The sequence below is a fragment of the Nyctibius grandis genome, chromosome 15 (genome assembly GCF_013368605.1).
Source record: "Nyctibius grandis isolate bNycGra1 chromosome 15, bNycGra1.pri, whole genome shotgun sequence".
Lineage (NCBI taxonomy): Eukaryota > Metazoa > Chordata > Aves > Nyctibiiformes > Nyctibiidae > Nyctibius > Nyctibius grandis.
The window spans coordinates 7,043,249-7,062,660 of record NC_090672.1 but is presented as its reverse complement, the minus strand read 5'-3'; the positions used below and the strand labels follow the sequence as shown (position 1 = coordinate 7,062,660).

At 50.3% G+C, this 19,412-nt stretch overlaps 2 protein-coding genes across 2 annotated transcripts in view; both read right to left on the bottom strand.

Annotated features, from left to right (window-relative positions):
* Positions 1–759: 759 nt before the first annotated feature.
* On the bottom strand, positions 760–12,451 carry MYCBPAP (MYCBP associated protein). The gene is made up of 19 exons (XM_068413566.1): positions 12,387–12,451; positions 11,492–11,616; positions 10,740–10,899; positions 10,533–10,636; positions 9,851–10,025; positions 9,410–9,525; positions 8,529–8,679; positions 8,158–8,273; positions 7,372–7,472; positions 6,603–6,714; positions 6,066–6,255; positions 5,360–5,547; positions 4,643–4,789; positions 4,182–4,463; positions 3,228–3,349; positions 2,373–2,488; positions 1,740–1,873; positions 1,371–1,550; positions 760–864 (listed from the first exon to the last, which is right to left on the bottom strand). The coding sequence occupies exons 2-19, from the start codon at positions 11,600–11,602 to the stop codon at positions 760–762; spliced, it is 2,610 nt and encodes an 869-aa protein (XP_068269667.1). The 5' UTR covers positions 11,603–11,616; positions 12,387–12,451.
* Positions 12,452–15,828: 3,377 nt separating this feature from the next.
* The window catches only part of ACSF2 (acyl-CoA synthetase family member 2), a 36,685-nt gene continuing 33,101 nt past the window's right edge, over positions 15,829–19,412 (bottom strand). Inside the window, exons 11-16 of the mRNA XM_068413226.1 lie at positions 18,614–18,721; positions 18,316–18,467; positions 17,730–17,871; positions 16,326–16,436; positions 16,062–16,130; positions 15,829–15,966 (exon numbers count right to left, since the gene is read on the bottom strand). Of these exons, the coding sequence (XP_068269327.1) occupies positions 15,916–15,966; positions 16,062–16,130; positions 16,326–16,436; positions 17,730–17,871; positions 18,316–18,467; positions 18,614–18,721 (633 nt within the window). The 3' untranslated portion in view covers positions 15,829–15,915. The remainder of the gene's footprint in view (positions 15,967–16,061; positions 16,131–16,325; positions 16,437–17,729; positions 17,872–18,315; positions 18,468–18,613; positions 18,722–19,412) is intronic.

The following is a 19,412-nucleotide window of genomic DNA, read 5'->3' as shown; positions in this document are numbered from 1 at the left end:
GCCTCTCTGGGGAATGCCATCCAGCTGCTTCAGCGGGAAGATGGCACTTTACTGATGCCAGGTCTCTCTTGATGCCAGGTCAAGAGAGACCCTGCCTTGGAAACCTTTCACTTATTTTAACTCAAGAATGACTGGTCTTGGAAAGAAGCAAGTAAGAGATGGCTCCGAATGGAGCATGGGTACATTGAGCTGGACGGAAAGAGATGGCAAGATCAGCACAAGAAATAAACTCGTGTGCAAAACCAGGCAGGGTGGCACAGCCCTTGGGACGGTGCATTTCCACTGGGATCCTGAACGCCTCAGGGAAGCCTGCTGCCAGCCAGTGCCGAGAGGAGACTGGGCAAGCAGTCAAGAATATGATCAAAAATAGGATGGATTTGTCTTAGTTACTGTCCTGGTACCTGGGCTCATGAGCACAAGGGACACTCCCTGCTCACTCACCTGCTAGCCAAACAAGATCGAGAAACAAAGAATAAGACATATCTCATGCTGACTGGCACTTTTAAATTCTTCCGTAGCAGAAATGCCAGTATTTTCTAGTCTTAACAGTTTCTGAGGCTGTGATATTTCTTGCCTTGTCTCTTCTTGGCAAGCAATCATCTGTAGAAGTAACAGATGATCTAGCAACAGTCTTACATCACAGCATGTGAGAAAAGAGGCACCCCAGTATCTGTAATCACTGCATCACTTCAGAAAGAAGAATCTACAGGATCCGTGTCAATATGGTTATTTATTTATTTTTTAACAGTAAGTCAATTTCTAGTTGTAAAGGGCTTCACTCTCCTTCTTCAGAGCATCGTTTTTCTCTAGGTCCTCAAACAAAAAAACCATTTTGCTCACCATTGAACCCAGCAGCCCATAAACCTGCAGCAGAAATTAACGGAAGATAGTTGCAGTGAAAACACATGAAGGAATCCTGATGACAAGACTGAGACTGACAGAGAGAGAGATGGTTTCTCACACAGGAGCACATTAACACACAGGCTCACACACAACCCCATAAAAGTGGCTGCCTGCTAACAGAGCTGAGCTCTAGTAATAACTGTTCTGTCTATGAAGTGTGTTTAACATTATCCGAGATACAATTAATTCTGCTGATCCCTCAAGAGTGCACAAGCATGCTAAAGACATCCCAGACAGAAATCCCGCATGTGGCTCTGTGATGGCTGGATTTATGTTAGCAGATTCCAGGCTGGAATAAAGGACATCTTACTTTACATTTCACACTTACCTTGCTACAGAGTTATGGACATAGGTTTGTCAGGTTTCCGAGTTAACAAAATGCTTACCTCCCCACCTAAGGCTCAATGTCAGCTCGCAAGCAAAGAACAAAACCAAGAAACAAGGATAGAAGCTCTGGTCAGACTCACTTCAATATAAAGTTTCTCCTGGTATTTCCGAAACAAAACAGGGTCCACCTGCTCCTGAGGAGGTCTTACTCCATCTGGAGTTACAGCTTCCACGGGCTGTGCTGCCTCTTTCACCTCCTGCGACCAAGTGAAAGATTTCCGTTTTTTCTCATCTTTTAACTTTCTGCTGCTTGGACTTTCCTATTCAGGGACAGACAAAAAAAAAAGTGACGTAGGTCAGAACACCTTTCAGGCTGTTGCGAGGTGCACCTCCCAGAAGCAGCACCTCTTTCCCAGGACTGGAAATCAGCTCCAACTCAGGATACAGAACCTCAGAATGGATCCCACTGTCCCCAGCACTTAGGTTTCAACAGGCATCCCAACACATACCTCTTTCTCTTTCCCTGCTGTCTTTGTTGTTCTTTTTTTGCCTTCTTTATCCTTAACACTAAATGACCTTCCCCTTTCTTTCCTAGCGGTTATTCTGTCTTCCTTTCCTCCTTTTATAGGTTGCTCTACTTCCACTACAAAAGAAAGAATTTCAATTACCCAAAAGCAACGTTTTTACATCCAGAAAGACAAGCCCACTGCACTCACGCAGTGGAAGTACATTACTTTTGCAATGTATTTTCCTCTTTTTATTAATGTAAGCTGTACTGCACTGAAAAACAATGCCTTGAAGAGTACTTTGTTTAAATAAGGAAGGAACAGGTCTCAGACATGTACCAGAACAAGCCTGTAAAACAGCTAACAGTGAGATACGGTTTTTTTGGGTTAGTCTGTGTGAAAACCATGGCTACATCTAGCTAAATTAAAAGGCTTATTTGTGTGGTGTTTTTTTAATGACACCAAACCACAGGTCACAATTAGTATTACACAATCTGCCATTTTTTCTGATGCATTTTGTTATAAAAATCTTTGAGGGGAAACTGCTGAAGTTGCCAATTCAGTTGAAATTCAGCACGTTTTCTGGATTTCCAGCAGTCCACAGAAACCAGTTGCTGTGCTAAAACTACCATTTACCTGTTTCCTCTGGAACATCATCTACATAGGTGGTGTTCTCAGGCAAGCCAAGCAGGGATCTCAGCCTCATCGAGTGACTCACCAGCCCATCAATTGTTTCACACCACAGCTGGAGACTGAGAAAAGTATCAGAATCAGAAGGGAGACAAGTACAGCAATTGCCATCTTGTTTTACCCTGTGCCCAGGAGCGAAGGCACCCTGCAGCCGAGAGCTCTTCTGTCCAACTAAACTAATAAAATAGCACCCACCATCTAAAAATCTGTGCAGAGAGATGCTAAATTACTTTCCTCATGTTTGAGCCCTCTGAGGTCTCAATGGTTTGCAACCCAAGGGGCTCATATGGACCCAAAAATATTACTGTGAAACTAGACCTCCTGCTCTTCAACATGACACATTGGAAAATGAGCATCGACCTGCTCTCTGTGTGTGCCAAGAGGAACCTGCACCCTTCTAATTTAGAAGCAACGAGACGCTGTTGGTATGTTTACAGTCTGACAGCCTGAGTAAAGACCAGAGAGACTGTATGAGGGAGGATACGGTTATCTGAGTAAGAGGGTACAGAAAATTACCCAAAGGTTTCATATATATAGACTAGAATAATCTTGGCAGAAATAATCTAGTCTACTCCCCAAAATGACATTAATATTCTAAACTTATCTCCAGAAAAAAACCAAGGCATTTGGGTCCTAGACAGCTGCTACAATTAATCTATAAAAAAAAAAACAGAGTGTAAAGAAGACTTCTAGACCTCATATAATTATCTGCACTCTGAATCACAATGCTTGCAACAGAGCTTGCTAAGGCTGCTGATCACACGATGCATTTACAAGCTTTGTCTTGCCAAGGTAACACACCAGGTTGGATAGAAGAGGTCTGTCTGAGTCGGCCTCTGTGGAACACACAGCTCCAGCGCTGCCTTATTGAGCTGCATCAGCGCTTCTTCTCGCTGCTCCTCCTCGGGGATTGACTTTATAGCCTGATGTTTGAGAGAAAACACAGGGTTTATGGAACTAGCACTTCTTAGTCTTCATTCCCAGCCCGTGGACCCTGAGCTCAACGGAGCACACCACGGCTCTTTTCCTGGACACCAGTCTGAAACCAGATTGCACTGGGCACTTACGGACCCGCGTGTGGCCTCCTGTATGGCTGGGATTTGGCCAAGGTGCGCACGCGACCCAAGATCTGGGGAGCAATCCCAGACCCCCAGTTAGATTCACAGCAAGCCCCTTTGCAACGTCACAGGTGTGCTGGGGCGAGCTAGAAGGCCACAAAGCAAAGATTAGTTCTAAAAGCAGCAGAGAGGTTTGAAGAGAGCACTAGAGAAAAACTGTGCTGACAGAATCCAAACCACTCTTGCTTTCATCTAGGGAGGTCTGTACTTTATCCACAGTCTGTCATGAGTGCCCCCTGAGTGCTCTGATGAACAGGAAGGACTCTCCAAGGAGAGGAGCCCTTGGGGAAGCCACGGGAGGCTGTAGGATTAGCCTGCTCCCCCGCATTCAGTCCTGGGATGACAGAAGGCTAATAGGGGAAGAGCTTAAAATATCTATTACATTGTCTGGTTCTCTTTTCTTCTTCACACAACAGCCCTCAAAGTCTCTCTTGGGAATCTCTTTATGAGAGCACTGAGGGTATGGTCAGCAGAGCTGAAGAGCTTTCCTGCGACACACAGCATAGATCATCTCTAACTCAGAGCACAGTGGAAGCAGACCTTTGGGTGGGCTCACACTGGGGTAGCCCAGGCTATTTGTAGGGAAATGAAAACACCATCAGCTTGTCATAACACTAGAGGGAAGGGGATTGACCACCTGCTTAAAGTCCGCGAAGGAATAGTTCCATCCTGAGGGGCCTAGTTCTTCCTCCACGTTCGTCATTTGACTCAGAGCCCCCTCAAGTGTGTTCTTCCCACCTGGGACCTCTGTGCTGCTGCTCTGAGCAGGGAGAGCCTCTGAGGTACTCTCCTGGTACTCCATGCCCTCCGCAGTCCTCTCCTGGCCCGAGGGCACTTTCTCCTCCGAGGCTGAAGGAACAGTTATGTGCTTTCTCCATAGTTCATGCAGCTGCTTTACCACTCCATGCTCATAATGCAACTGTGATAATGGGGAAAAGGTAAATTGTGAAATGAGCTATGCCTTTCCTCTACAAACCTGATTGTTAAAGCCACCATGGCAGACTATGCCAGCCTCCAGAAACCCAGGGATGCACCAGGCCCATGGGTCTTCCCTCCCTCCTATTTCAGTTGTGTAGCCCATCAAATAGCAAACATCACCTCGGGATTCTTCTGGTGGAACAACTCTTCCTCTGTGGCATAGGCACCCACAGGAGATGGGGTACGCTCTGGGGTCCGAACTTGGTCAAGAAGTTCCTTCAGAGTCTTTTTCACTATGTTATCACGTACTCGAGCAGCCAGGTCACTCTGAGGCACCATAAGAACAACATGTGTGAGTCCCCGTTCCATATGCAGACACACAAACTAATTCACACCCACGCTAGTAACCACACAAGTATGTTATATAGGGTTTCAAGCACAAGAATAACTGCAAACCCCACTAAGCAGAGCAATACTTACAACAGCTTTTCAAACAAACTCCACAAATCCCCTCCCTACTATACTTTTCAAAGTGTAGTGTAATTTTCAATTTATACCTTAACGGACATCATAGTGTATGACGCACAATCCCATCCCCACTAAGTAACTAATGAAATTTATTACCAACAGAAAATTCATTCTTTAAAGGACCAGTGTGAACAGTTCAGGAGACACAATCATGTCTTTATTAACAACATTACAATAGACTGCAGAGTTCTTCCATTTTATTTAGCAAACCTGCTCAAGTATGTACACATGTCCTGCAAATAAATAATCCTCTCACTCTCAGCCCTAATTGCATAGCAATAAAAATACCATGTCATCCACTCCCACCCTTATCCTCTATTTGCATGTTAAGTTCAAAGCTCACAGTTACCCAGTTACATGCTTGGTTACCTCCAGTTTCTCTCTGAGGTCAGCCAGTATATCCTCATACACAGCAACTCCCCAAAGGGTCACCTGCAGCAGAGCTCCTCCTAATAACAGAGGATGTGTCCTAAATTCCCAGGACTCGCTGAAAATGCCTCCACTCTCTGACTTGAAAATAAAGGAAAACTTCTTTGTTTCTCCAGGCAAAATTACACCTGAAATAAGAGAGAAAATGCATCGGTCTGCAAGAAACCATCTGGTTAACTTGACCTTTTTCCAGCCCCAATCTGAGTGTCCTTATCTCTGTATGAGACTCTTTCCCCATAGCTTAGCTGGTTATCAAACTTCATCCAGCTATTTTTCTCCTTCTAGATTTACTCTGTCACCGTGTTACTGAACTGGTGTTATTTCCACTGCACTCTCCTTTTACAGCAAGCTCAGTACTCTCTGGCAGATTATGCCCAGTTTGCCATCAGAAAATGATTCACTTCTCAATATTCCACCCATTTACATTCAGACTAGGAGCAACCTCCTTTCCTTTAAGTCCCAGGAAAGGGATCTGCCTCGCACACCTCTTTTGGTGTGAGTCAGCTCTGACGCCCAGGGTGGCTTCCTAAGGAGAATCACCCAACAGACTTGCTCTGCCATTAGTCAGCTCCTCATCTCAGATAACTCCTGAATACGTGCTCTCTGGTCTATGTGCAAAGGTCTCGCAGATCAGCAGCTCTCATACCTGATCTGCGATCAAAGTAAAAACGTGGCATCCTGATCCTCTTGGTTTCTCTGGAGGGAATCTGCTGGGGAAGCCCAATCCAGTCGTACCAGATGGCAGTTGTGCCATCATTTCTCACCGGCAGGTAGCTTTCAGCTCTGTCACCCACCAAAATTTCAAAGGTGAGCCGGGCAGCAATGCCAATTTCATCCTACAAGGAAGAGGAAAAAGACAAAGATAACAATTTCGACTCTATCTGGCAGGATTTATCTTGCTTGAAGTCATACCACATATAAGGGGTTGAGCCTTGGCAGGAGAACTTGTAAGGCAGGTCCAGTGAAGTGGCCATTATACAGAGAAAGCCTGGGGCTCTGAGCTTCACCCCACAGAGAGAGCAACCCCTTCTGTTTCTAGCTCTCTCTGAGACAAACGTAGGGACACTCTATTATGCTCAGAATAAATCCCCCATTCTCTGGTCTGGGAGTGACACTCCCTGTACAGCTGTGAATTGAGAACTCAAGCAGACTTAGCTTGACTAAACAAAAAGCACGCCATTACCCTGCAAGAAGTGATGCAATTGATCCAACGAGCGGGCTGGCCACAGAAATCTAAAGATGGACCCTGTACTGCTCCTGCAGCCACATCAGGGGAGTCCCGTAAGGAGTCACTGCTAAAGAAAACAAGAACCAGCATTTTCATGGAGTGAAATTCACTTTCAGAGAGGGGAGAACGAGGGGTGATTTATGAGACCCTATAAGAAGTAATCCTGACTAATGCTTTTCCACATAGCCATCTCTTTAGGGACAGAGCCCTGCAGATGTGGTAAACTCCAGCTAGCAACTTGTCACCATCAAGGAGGACAGGACAGACAGAAGATTAAAGAATGACACCTGCCTAAGGAAGGCTGAGGGTATATGGCTGAATAAGGAGAAGAGGCCCTCGAGTTGTGCCTGTTACAGAGGGACAGGACAGGGAAAAAAGGCAAACTGATGATGAAAGTGGAAGGCTGGAAAAAGACAGCCAGATGGAGGTCATTTAGAGCAGAACCCTCACCCTGCCTAATATAAGCTCTGGAGCCACACAGAGGGAAGACTGGAGGAACGGCCTCAAAAATACTTTTCTCCAATTTTTGCTCCTCAGGCACAAGGCCCCAAGGCACAAGGGAACTGCTTGATTCCTACATCTGGTGACTTCAATAATACAATATACCTTTTATTGTGCTCCAATGGAGACTCCTCTGTGTCTGGATAAGGACAGTTAAGGACACCCTTACAGACTGATGGTACCTACCCAAAATTCTTTATTTTTGCCATGAAGTCAAACTTACAGGGCTTCAGACTCTTCAGAAGTGGTAGAACATGGAGAAGGCTCTGCTGAGACAGATGTGAAAGGCTGCCCTTTACCAATCACCTCCAGTCCATCCAGATCCTGGACATACAGAAAAATGACCAACTCACAATTTCTCTTTTTATATAGAAAGGAAGTTAAAACACTAGAGAAATGCAGCAACTGAATCCAGTACAGTGAAGTTCAGAAATCTTGCTCCTGTGATGGTTTCTAGAGGTATCTAATGAATGTTTAAAAGACAGAGGAAGAAACTGATTCTGGGTCTCCCAAAAATCCTAGATGACTGCATTCCCCACTGCATGGATGGGAAAGTCTTCTTCACACAAATTTCTCATCCCCAGAGCCAGGTTTCAGAAAGAAAAAGCCAAGTTTTTTCAGTTTTTAAGAGGGGCTATCTGCCTTCAGGAGAAGATTTTGGATGCGTGTTTTCCACAGGGGTAAAGGTGTCTTCCTTCTGCCCTGAGGCAGCATCAAGTATCAAATTCCTACACCAGCATTTAGCGGGTTTTTTGTTGCCTAGGTCTGCATACTGCTGGTTTGGGGTCCTATTCTGAGGACCTATGTATGTCCTATGCAACACTTAGGGAGGCTAGACATCTCTTTCGTGGGTTTGGCCCTTTGGAAATGTGGGAACTTCCAAGGTAAGTATGGTGGGGCTATCCTTTAGATTCCTAATGCTTTGTCAGATCTAGTTCTTGGTAATTTTATGTTACTCTACAGCATCTGACAAGAGATGCAAAGAATGTCCTTGCTCCTCTAATCTTACCGGCTTATAAAAATCTAGCTCCTCTAAGATAGATTTTAGCTCCTGCCGTCGCTGTTTCAGGAAAAGACTCTTATCCCAGGTTAGATGGAAAGGCATCCTCTTTGGAGGCTTCACACCTGTGGAAATACCCATACAAGAGCTCACTGTCTACATACCCACATGCCAATCCCACTCTCTGCCACACTGTGGTCTCACAGTGTTTTAAAGAGGAGGTCCAACAGATGACTGGGAAGTAGCCTGTGCTGCAGCTGTCAGAAGGGACAACTACAACGCAAGCCTCCGTACTCGCAGGAGTCACTATTTCTTTCCGCTGCTCCCTCCATGCTCGTACCCCATTTCTGTGGAATCACCTCTCTGCAACGTGCCCTTACCCGTTTCCATCTGGACAGTGAGGGCTTTCCCCACATGAGTTACTGGCTCTGGATAGCCACGTTCTCTCTGAGTCAGTGTCATTGTCAGGCCGGTGAGTTCATCTCCAATACGCTCGGGCTGGGTCCAGAACTCGCTTCCTCTTGCGTAGCCCTAGGGCAGAAAACAAGGCTCCCACTGACGCAGTCAGAGACATACAGCTGACTGCTATTTCCACAGGGACTAGAAGCTAAGAAGAAGGGGTCTAACTCTGCTTATACGAACATTTAAAAGTCTATAAGTTAGCCCTTTCTGCAGAGCAAGCCAAAATTTCGATCACGCTGCTGTCAAAAGACAAAAGAACAACTTTCTTCTATCTAGTGCTACGTGAAGGTTGAATGATATTAAAATAATGCCTCACACAAATGCAAATTCTTTAATAGCGCTTCAAATGTGAAAAAATAATTTTAACACAGGATACTCCCATAATCCTCCTGACTTACCCTTCCTCCATGGCAATCAATAAAATTCAAGCCTGAAGCTATCAGATCTTTTTGTCCCTGGAACAGCAATTGCGGCACATCCCCATGCCACTTCCCAGTGCGTGACAGTCTTTGGTGATAATCAAGAACTGGCACTTGCCCCTGCATAGCAGTTCGTTAGCAAGGAGCCAAAGCACACCACCCTCTTCCTCTGACTAGTACAGGTCGCACAGTTCATGTAAAAACATGTAAAAACTTTTTAAAGTCACTGAAAGCTCTGCTTGCACACTAGGCTGAAGGACTTAGAGTGGCTTTGATAAATATGTAATGACAGGTCTTCAGAGATGTTACTCATAACACCAGTCTCTTAGCTCTTTCATGAGAACAGAGCAATCAGGTTGCAGAGGAAGCAGGGCTCTCACCTTTCCAGGAAGCACGGCAGGGAGACTCCGGTCAATGAGGTCACGTTCCTCCTGGATTTGCCTATAATCCTCCAAGATGTTCATCAGCAATTCATTCTCCGGCCTCTGAAGGATTTCTATAAAGAAGGAACATCAAATCATTGGTGCTGCTCTTCTTCTGGGCATGCCCTTTACCACTACTATCGTTCACATGTAACCCCCTTACACTGTCCCCCATCAAATCCACTGTCCTTCCCCCAGCCAGACCCACCAGCTCACCTCCCCAGGGCATCCACGGCCGCTAGCACTAGCAGCGTGGGGAGCTCTGAGAACATGGAAGTAGACTGCAGTGGCAGTAGGATTAACCCCAGCTGGCTATGACCATCACCGTTTGTGGTGGTGCCATCCAACTCCCCCATCTGCACACAGAATTTCACAGAACGAGGCCTCAGCTTTTCTCACCTCCTAGATATTTCGCCTGCTTTTTCCTGATTGCCATATTACGGTGCCAGTTCTGGAGAGCTTTGTCCTCTGCTAGTGAGGTCTGATAAACCTTTTCCTTCTTCTCTCCTCCATGTTCCTTTTCTAAAGCTGTTGGAGTAACATCTTGACGAGAAGCCCCAATAAAATCAGCTATCTGAAGAGAAAGGAAACATTAAATTAACCTCTCCACGCATACACAGTCACCACAACAAAAATGGGAGAGCAGAGGAGAAAAGAATTCTTCAGATTGACAGTTCTTTTACCTGATCACTCTGAGAGGAACAAAAATAGGGCATTACGAACACACTCAGAAAGAATGGAAGGATTTAGCTGAGTAATTAGATGTGAGCAATGGCATTGTTGCAACACCAGCTCTTCCTTTGCGAGCCTGACGCCATCAGCAGAAGCACATATGGAAAAGGAAGCGTCTGTAATTTTTTCCTCCATGACCTCCTCCTGCACACAGGACTTCAAAACCTGCTCGTGCAGTTTCTCCGAAGGCAAGCCCTCCCCAGAGAGTATGACGAGGCTGGGAAAACCACACCTCAGGCCTGACCTGTCCCTGATAGCTGCTGAAAAGCATCAAAAGGTACCGAAGGCACCGCACTCCACTTCTAGACAAGTGCCACACAGCAGCATTTTCATGACTTTACAAACCAACCTGAGTGTCTCCGCTGACCGAGGCTTCCATCTTGAGCTCCTGGAGAATTCCCAAAATGTGATGGGGGGGAATCTCTTCACACTCATCACCAGTCTGTCCTGGTCCTACCAAACACACACAAAAAAAAAATCAACACCAGGGCCAGGTCACTTTGGTTTGGCTTAGCAAAACCAAAACCCAAAGATAAAATGCGACGTTTAACCCTACCAGAAAAAGTCAGTGGTTCTCTGTTTGCCTTTCGGGAAGCAGGATGTGCTACGAGGAGATGTTCCACCTTCTTTGTCTCTTTGGGCTGATATTTTCGAACAAGGTATTCCCTCCTAACTGGACTTCTCCCAGCATCATGGGGAGGGTGTGGAGCATGGAGCTTCAGAAAATAAACAGTCACAGTGCCATTAGGTACATACTGACTCACCTTCATTCCTTCTGAGCCTTCTAGGATACACAGAGATGTCTTATCAATATAGGTTGTTCCTCCCCTAAGAGGCATGTTACACGACTGCGGAGATACCAGCATAGTTACTGTCTTACTCTTCTGGACTCTGCTTTACAACCAGGGCAGGGAAGAGTTTTAAATCGCTTCCCCAAGTTTTCTGCTGCGTCACTTGGTGTCAAATGCTTCCACTCACACAGCTGGACCTGAGTTTTGGAAGGGACACCGTGACAGTTACTAACCAACTTACATGTCTTGTTAGACCAGAAGGCTGGAAACATAATTTGGAAGAGGCAGATAACTTATCCTTCCATTTGAAAAGATTGTGTTAGGATCCATAATCCTTTACTTTCAGCAACTGAACCTGATGATCTGATAAGTCATAAAAAGCAGGACAGACAAAATGGAATGAGAACTGAACTCCAAGAGTGGGTTTGAGTTTAAATAAATGGAGAGCACCCTCTGTTAAACACACAAAATGAGAGTGTCAGCTAAGGCAGCTGTTTCTATCAGTAAAAATACATACTTTCTCCAGGTCCTCCACCTTAATTGCAAGTGCCTGGATGTCATCTCCTTGCAGAACGTGTGAAGCGGGCCCAGGCTCTTCTGCAATTGTTGAGGAGGACAGTTCATGCATCTTTTCCGTGTTGTCTGAAAAACAGATGAAGAGACCTCCTCTTCAGTCCCCCAAGGAAACCCCATCTTCCTCTTCCAGCCTGGTTATTAATATCCACCTGAACTATGTTTGGATTTTTTTTTAAGGTTACACAGAACAATTAAATTCAGCATCTAACTGGAAAACCAAACTCTGAGAAGCTACAAGGACCAAAGTGGGACACTAGGATTCCACCGTCTCACGCTTTATTCTAGATGAGAGACAACAAATGAGGCAAATACAGCCTGTGCTTCCCAGAGGTGGAAGAACAAACTCCTGGCAAGTTTCCTACTCCAGCTGCAAGCACAAGCACCCAGCCTCCCTGCACAGCTGCATTACGCTCACAACTCAGCTACAGACAGCAAACCACTGGATTTTCAGAAGCTCCTAAAATATCAAAACAGCTTTTAAATAGCAAAACGCCTGCTGAGCTGGGCACAGGGCAGCACTCCCCGTCGCAGGCCAGGGCCGCAGCTGAGGCAGTCCCAGAGGGGGTTTGTTCCTCCCCTTATCCTTAACCTGCGGGTCCCTCCAGCTGGGGCTGGCTCCTCGGCACGTGTGGCATTATGGAGCCTTTCTGGGTAAAAAAGAATTGTAATAGCAAAAGAAAAGGCGAGGGGGGTCACTGCGTGGTGAAGGAGCTGTTTAGGGTGGCTTCAATGCACGGCTCGGGAGCGGCGGGGACCCCCAGGCCGAGGGAGCAAGGCCCGGCCGCCGCCAGCCGTTGGGTTGTGCCGGGACCGGGGGTGCCGGGTCGGGGCCGTACCCGGGGGGGTGCCGGGACAGGGATGCCGGGTCGGGGTTGCCGCCAGGCCGGGCCGGACCCCGCTCAGCGCCGCCGCGCTCTAGCGCCCGCCCGCTCCGCGTCCGGTCGCCATGCCAACACCGGTCGCCATGCCAACACCGCCCGCAGGGCCTGGAGCGGCCCCGCCGCCACTCTATGGTGCGCCGGCCCGTTGTGCGCAGGCGCCGGCTGCTGGCCCCGCCCCGCCGGCGCCCTGCGCATGCGCAGTGCGGCAGCGGCCTAGCGGGGGCGGGAGCGGCCTGGCCGGGCCTGCAGCGCTGGGCTACGGGAGGAACCCTCCCCGTGGCCGGGGCCGCTGCCGCAACACCCGCCTCAGCCAGCGCTCCGCTCTCGTATTTTATCCTCCACTGCCGCCGCTTACAGCCCCCCGCGAGCCCCGTGCACCCCACGGCCTCATTCGCCGAGGGGAACTGCTTCCAGCCAGCTTTAGGGAGCCGCTTCCCCTGCAGTGTCTCCCTCTCTAAAGCCCCTGCCCCTCATTTCAAGGTCATCACCCGTGTTATACGACCCGGGAGTTGCAGCAACGCCCCAGCAGAGCCGGCTGGCTGAGGGGGAGCAGGGTGCGTGCCTCCCGCATCAGGCAGGCACACACAGCCGCCTCATCCACCACCGGCACCACGCACTTGTTGAAGTTGCAGCAGCAGCAGCAGCGCTTGCGGCAGTAGGGCCGCTGCGGGCATGGGGCGCCGTGGGGGACAGCTGTGCCCCCACCCCCAGGCACCCCGCTTTGGGGAGGGGGACACCCCCAGCCCCATGCACAGGCCCCAGCACTCCCCCCCCTGCCCCAGGGGCACAAGGCGTGAGCCCCATGGCTGCCACCCTTCATGTCCACGGCTCGGGGACACCCTCAGCAACCCCACATGTGCTCCTTGGCATGTGCAAGGCTGGGGTGTCGCCCCATGTGTGCAAGCCTCAAGATCTCACATTCATCCTGCAACGTGTGCAAGCCCCAGGTCTCGTATGCACTTCCACTTGTGCAAGCCCCAGGGTCCCTCCCTTGACATGTGCAAGCCCAGAGTCCCCATGAACCACCCACACGTGCAAGCCCGGGATCCCCACTCATGTGCATGTAGACCACAGCTGTTGCGGGGGCAGCTGGTTCCGGGACCAGCTCCAGGGCCAGCCCGGGATAGGTGCTGAGGCCGATGTCTCTCACCCGGTGCCGTCCCTGGCACATGGTCCTGACGAGGCTCAGGGACCCCCGGGACCTGCCTTCACATCCCCATCACCCAGCTGCCTCTCCGGGGCTGGAGAAGGGTTTTCCAGTTCATGGGCTGCTTGGTGTTTCTGAGAAGGGGGCTGGGGTGTGTCCCTGCGCAGGGTTGTGCAAACCCAGCGCTGATGGTTCCAGACATTATTTTTTTCTTAATTTGCGCTATTAATAGCCGTGGAGAAGTGAGAAACGCTTATGACAAAGGCTGTGGCCGCAGATTCCTGTTTCCAGGCCAGGAGTGGGTAGATCGGAGTAACCCACCCCTGACGTAACCTACCCTCCCGGGGAAGAGCCCCGGCTGCGGGAGTTTCCAAGCGGGCACTATAAGAGCAGGACCCCGGTACAGAGACAGGCAGAAGCCCTGGAGCCCGCGTTCACTGAGGCCATGCTGCCATCCACGAGGGTCATCCCTTCCCCCCCTGTGAGTATTTGCAGACTGCGCTGTGTCGTCCTGGGCAGCTGGGATGGCCATGGGACATCTCAGGAGGTGTCCTGGCCGGCGAGGGCTGCATGTGGCCCAGGGAAGGGGGTGGGGGTGGCAGGGAAAGCTTCCCAAGCACCCAGGCTCTGCTGGGGCTCAGACCCATGGGCGGTGCAGCACTCCTCCTGGGACACGAGCAGAGTTCCAGGGAACAGGGATGGGGCAGCAGGGGCCTGTAGCCCCATGTGCTGGCTGTGACGGGTGCTCGCTGTGTTTCTCAGCAGTGTGTCTACCCGCACAAGCCAGGGCTGACTTCACCTTCACTTCTTACCAGCAACTCCCCAATGATGGTGAGTACACGGGGCACTTCTGGGTCTGTGCAAAGGGTGGAGGTATCAGACGGGAACCAGAGGAGAAGCTCCTCTCGCTGCAGGCCTGCCCTGCACTGGGTCAATGCTGTGGGAAGCAAAGGAAGGTAAAAAGTCCTTCCCTAGACACCGGACCTAGAGGTCCACTGCATCCCTGAGTCACGGGCTGCAGTTGCTGTAATGGAGGTAACGGTTCCTCCTCGGGAGATCCGCAAGGGTCCTAAAACCAGGGCAGGGAGGAGACGCGAGTTTTCCTTGCACACCTCCCACTTACCCTGGGGTGGGCAGAAGAGAAAGTGAAGTGAAGAAGTCAGTGAAACACGCTGACACCAGCCCCACAAGCAGTTTGGGAACGGTGGAGGAACTTGCTGGAGAGACACCATAGGGAAAGGGTCTGACACGAACCATCCCGTATGTTTTTCTTTCAGAAAGCAGGCACGAACTGTGGGCTTGTTGCCCAATTAGTCTGCTTCCATGGGTAGAGCCCACAGTCCAGCTGGGAGATCCAGGATCAAGACCTCGCTGACGCTTCACCTGTCTCCCCATTGCACCGTTTCCCCCCACCCACTGGAGAAAGCCCCAGCGTGGAGGTGGAGGCCCAGCCGCTCGCGCTGCTCAGGCAGGAAGAAGGAGGGGAGATGACCGGGAGGTCAGTGAGAGTCGGCAGCAATGTTATCTGCTTCCCAGCTGGGGTGGGACACTTCTGCCAGGAAGGAAGAGGAGCTCTGCTCTTCCCCTTCTCGGCGTAGTGTTTCATGGTTGGGAGGTACCAAATAACTCCCGTAAAACCCTGTCCCAGGTATGCTCTGCTTCACACTGCCGCTGGGACAGGAACTTTGGTATTTCTGCAACATCCTTACTGTCTGTCTTGTCCAAAACAACAAAATAAACAGCACCAAGTCTGTCTACCTTGGAGAAGTTTCTTTGCGGGGTCAGAAGGTGAAGGGGAGGTGTGGGACAGGGTGAGCTTTTCCAGCCAGCTTTAGGGAGCCCCTTCCCATGCAGTCTCACTCTCTAAAGCCTCTGCCCCTAATTTCAAGTTCATCACCTGTGTTATATGACCCAGGAGTTTCAGCAATACCCAAGCAGAGACAGCATTCACCTACCTTGGGAAGCCAGGCTGGGCTGTTAGGACTTAAAATCAGTAAAATATCTACCAGCATCTGTTCAGGCCTGCAAAGTCCTCTGAAATGGCTGCAGCCAAATTGCTCCGAGATGCAAGATTTTAAAGCCTTCATAAGGTCTTTCAGTAGCAGGAGAGAACACCAGAAATAAGCATCCCTTCCTCACACCACAGTATTTCTGTTGGCAAAGAAACAAACCCAACTGGGAAAAAAAAAGGCAGTTTTATTAACTGAAAGTGCCACCAGCCTGATGTCAGGGAGAGAAGGTCTCCACCGCGTAGCTCAAGGCACAGGTGAAAAGCAGACGCAAAGCTGGCTGAAGCGGGGCTGATTTATCCCCTTTTTTGGTTCTGCCTTCCCGAGCTCAGAGCTGAAGGTGCTTCTCCATCTGCTCCCTCAACTTGTATTTCTGAATCTGGAATGAAGTGCAGAGGAGAGGAGGAGGAGAGACTCAGACAGGAGATGGGATAGGAGCCCAGGGCTCCTGCCCTGCCCCAGCCCTGCTCTTACCTTGCCCGAGACGGTGAGCGGGTACTGACCCACAAACACAACGTACCGTGGGATCTTGAAATGGGAGATCTGGGAAGAGAAAACCAGCTGCTACACAACCTGCCGGGAGCAGCGTGTCCTGCCCAGCTGGTGCTGCCCAAGCCAGGGCTGGATCTTCAGTTGCTCTAAACCCCTGCACTTTCATCTGCAAATCCCCAGCAGCTACTGGGTGTACTGGTCCGGTAGGGAACTGAATAACTGGGCTCAGAGGAATGGGAGACCCACCTTCCCTTTGCAGAAAGCTTTAATCTCTTCCTCGGTGCAGTCCTGCCCAGCCCTCACTCGGATGCAGGCGCAGATCTCTTCTCCCATCCGCGAATCCTTCACGCCAACTACCTGGTCGGGATAGACGGGTGATGTGAACCCTGGGGACATGCCCCTCCTCCCGCAGGGCATGTGTGCTGCCCCACAGCACGAGCCCTGACCCACAGCGTGGATTGCTGGAGTTGTGGCGTAGAGCTGTCTAAAGGCAGCTTGAGCTGCTGAACCATCTGCCGGCACTTTCTACACAACATCGAGCCCTCCTGGAAGGGCTCCCCAACTGTGTGCCAGAGGAAAGGTGGCAGAGCAGGCTGGGTGCCCGTCCTTTGGTTTTGGAAAGTCACTGGAGCGAGGGCTGAGTCAGCCCAGGCAGGCGGCAGCTCATTGTGGGTGCAGCGTGGACCTGCCGTCCCTCTGCTTCCCCCAGAAAAATGGGGCAATGGGTTTCACAACCAACAGGGAGACTTGGGAGGCTGCTGCAAGTGCTGTGGGATCTCGAGATGGAATGGCAGGAGAGGGATGAATTCGAATTAAAGGATTATTTGAAACCCTTATAATGGCAGATCTTAGGGGACCACTGCCTGTGACACCAGGAGAGGGGCTTCCCAAGCCTGATCTCTCTCTCCAAAGTTTGCTCACACTATTTCACAGCAGTCCTACTGTCATTACCCGCCTTGAACCGGTGTATGGAAATCCTAGAGACACGTCGATCCTTTTGAGTCCAGAGCAGTGACATAAAGCCCTAGAAACTACATAAACAGGGCTGGTTCGCAACCCATCTGCACTGGGACCGTTCCAAGGAGAGATGCTAGCCTGGCACAGGCACAACGCTGACTAAATAACGGGTTTATTTATGGGGAAACTTGGCTGGCACAAAACCTGGAGGAGAATAATCTCAGCAGATAGGGAGCAGCTGCTCAATGCTGCAAATCATCGCTGTCTTGTGAAGGGGTGAAACTAAGTCTCACTCCTCATCTCCAGGGACTCGTTGGAGGAGTCTTTTTGGATTTAGGAGTTTAGTAACTAATTGTCAATAAAAACTATCCTTCCACGCTGCTTTCCAAGTAGGAATTTCAGAGGGAGCTACGAAAGTGGACAGGCAGTTTAAAAACTGAAGAATGACAGTCGCTACTTTGTGGGCGTGAAGCTGGTACAAGAGGGGTTTGCCTGAACCGATGTGCCCCACACCGGGAGCTCTGCCAGCCCCTTCCGTGCCAAGAGCCTTTACCTCCTGCTTGCCAACCAATAGTACATGAAAGGAGATGCTGAAGACAGGGGAAAGACAACCAGGTCCCAAGCAGCTTTGTGTACAGGTTTCGCACCACAGGAACCATCACTGCTCACCCATCTCACCTCTCCCTGACTCACCTGGACCTCCTCAACCTTGGGATGGGTGTGGAGAAACTGCTCAAGTTCTGCTGGGTAGATGTTCTCTCCTCCCCGAATAATCATGTCCTTGCAACGGCCGATAATTTTGCAGTAGCCGTGTTCATCCAGGCTTGCAAGGTCCCTGCAATGACACCACGCTCCTAGTCCTGTCCTAGTGGGGTGGAAGGATGGCTGATGATTCCAGCCAGCCTGGTCTGGAGACAAGGTCAGGGCATCTGGATGGCAACGGCTGAGATGCCACCTGAACACACGGAAGAGATCAGAGAGCTCCTGCTATAGCCAGACACTGCCATCGGCAGCATCCACATGAACATCAGGGCTTGGGGGGAGGAGATTCCTCCATCGCACCAGTAGCGAAGTGACGATCCCCATCTCCAGGGGCAGCTGGCACTCAGGGCTCTGTGCTAAAAGCTGTTCCGAAGTTTCACGGACAGATCAGAGGGCTAAACTGGGTCAGTTTTCCCTACTTTGGAAATCACAGCCAAGGTACTCCTGTACACACCATCCCCATCCAGCGTCTCCCTGCAGGACAGACCGGGAGGAGCAGAGCTGCTTCCAGACTCACCCTGTCTTGTACCACTTCTCAGCAGTGACCACTTCACTCGTCTTGGCCGGGTCGTCCCAGTAGCCCAGCATGACACAGTAGCCACGGATCTGAAGCTCCCCAGGAGTGTTCAGAGGCACAGACTTCCCTGTTTCTGGATCCTCAATTTTTGCCTGCCATTGAAGAGAAGGAGGGCTTAGGAGGGGATTCCTGAGCCCAACGTAATGGCGTGCCCTGACTGCAGCACCAGACAGGGAGGATGGGCCGAGGTCTGCTGCCGGCAAGAGGACCTGGAGCAGGTGGGGAGGGTCATGGTCACCTCAGTGTGGGGCAAGATGCATCCCACTGTCTCAGTTTTCCTGGTGATGCTGTCATTGGGGAAACCCATGAAGGTGACAGGGCTGTTTTCTGTGGTCCCATAGGCAACCTGGAAACACAAGAGAAGAAACATGCCTCAAGGGGACTGCACAGCTCCAGGCACAGGAACGATGAAGCCAGTGATGACCACAGGGGAGAGTGGGGTGGAGGAGGATGTTCTCACAAGTCACTCAGGTCACAGGGAAGCATTCTGCTCTCCTGGCCTGCGGACAGGGCTCTCCTGACACTCCTGCCACAGTGTCCTGGAGAGACAGGAGCTAAAGCAGCACTGCACCTGCCTGCCATGGCCTTCCTCTGCTCCCTCATGCTGCTCCAGGCCCCCACCACCCATGACACTCTGGGTGTCATGTACTTTTGACAACACAACTACTTTTCTTGGAGGATCCCAAGGTCTGCACTCCTCTCTTTTAACCTACGTCTCTCCAAGCCCTGTCCTGCTGACTCCCTGCCATCTCCGCCAGACACTGATCTTGCCTTGGTGCCCTTGCAGCCATCTACTCAAGGTGCCGAGTTCATCTACAGCTCAGAGAGCATCAGACATCGCTTAGGAAAAACCCTGGAGCCAGCAGCGGGCTCCTGTGGGAGACGGTGTGTCCCGCAGCACAGCTGCTTGCTCCAGACCCTTTTGTGCAGACATCAGCTCCTGTAACCCTCCTAAAGGCGTCACGAGGCTGCACAACGCTCGGCGCAGCTGCACTTACAGACCGAAAGCCTCACAGCAGGACAAAAGCTTCTCGCTG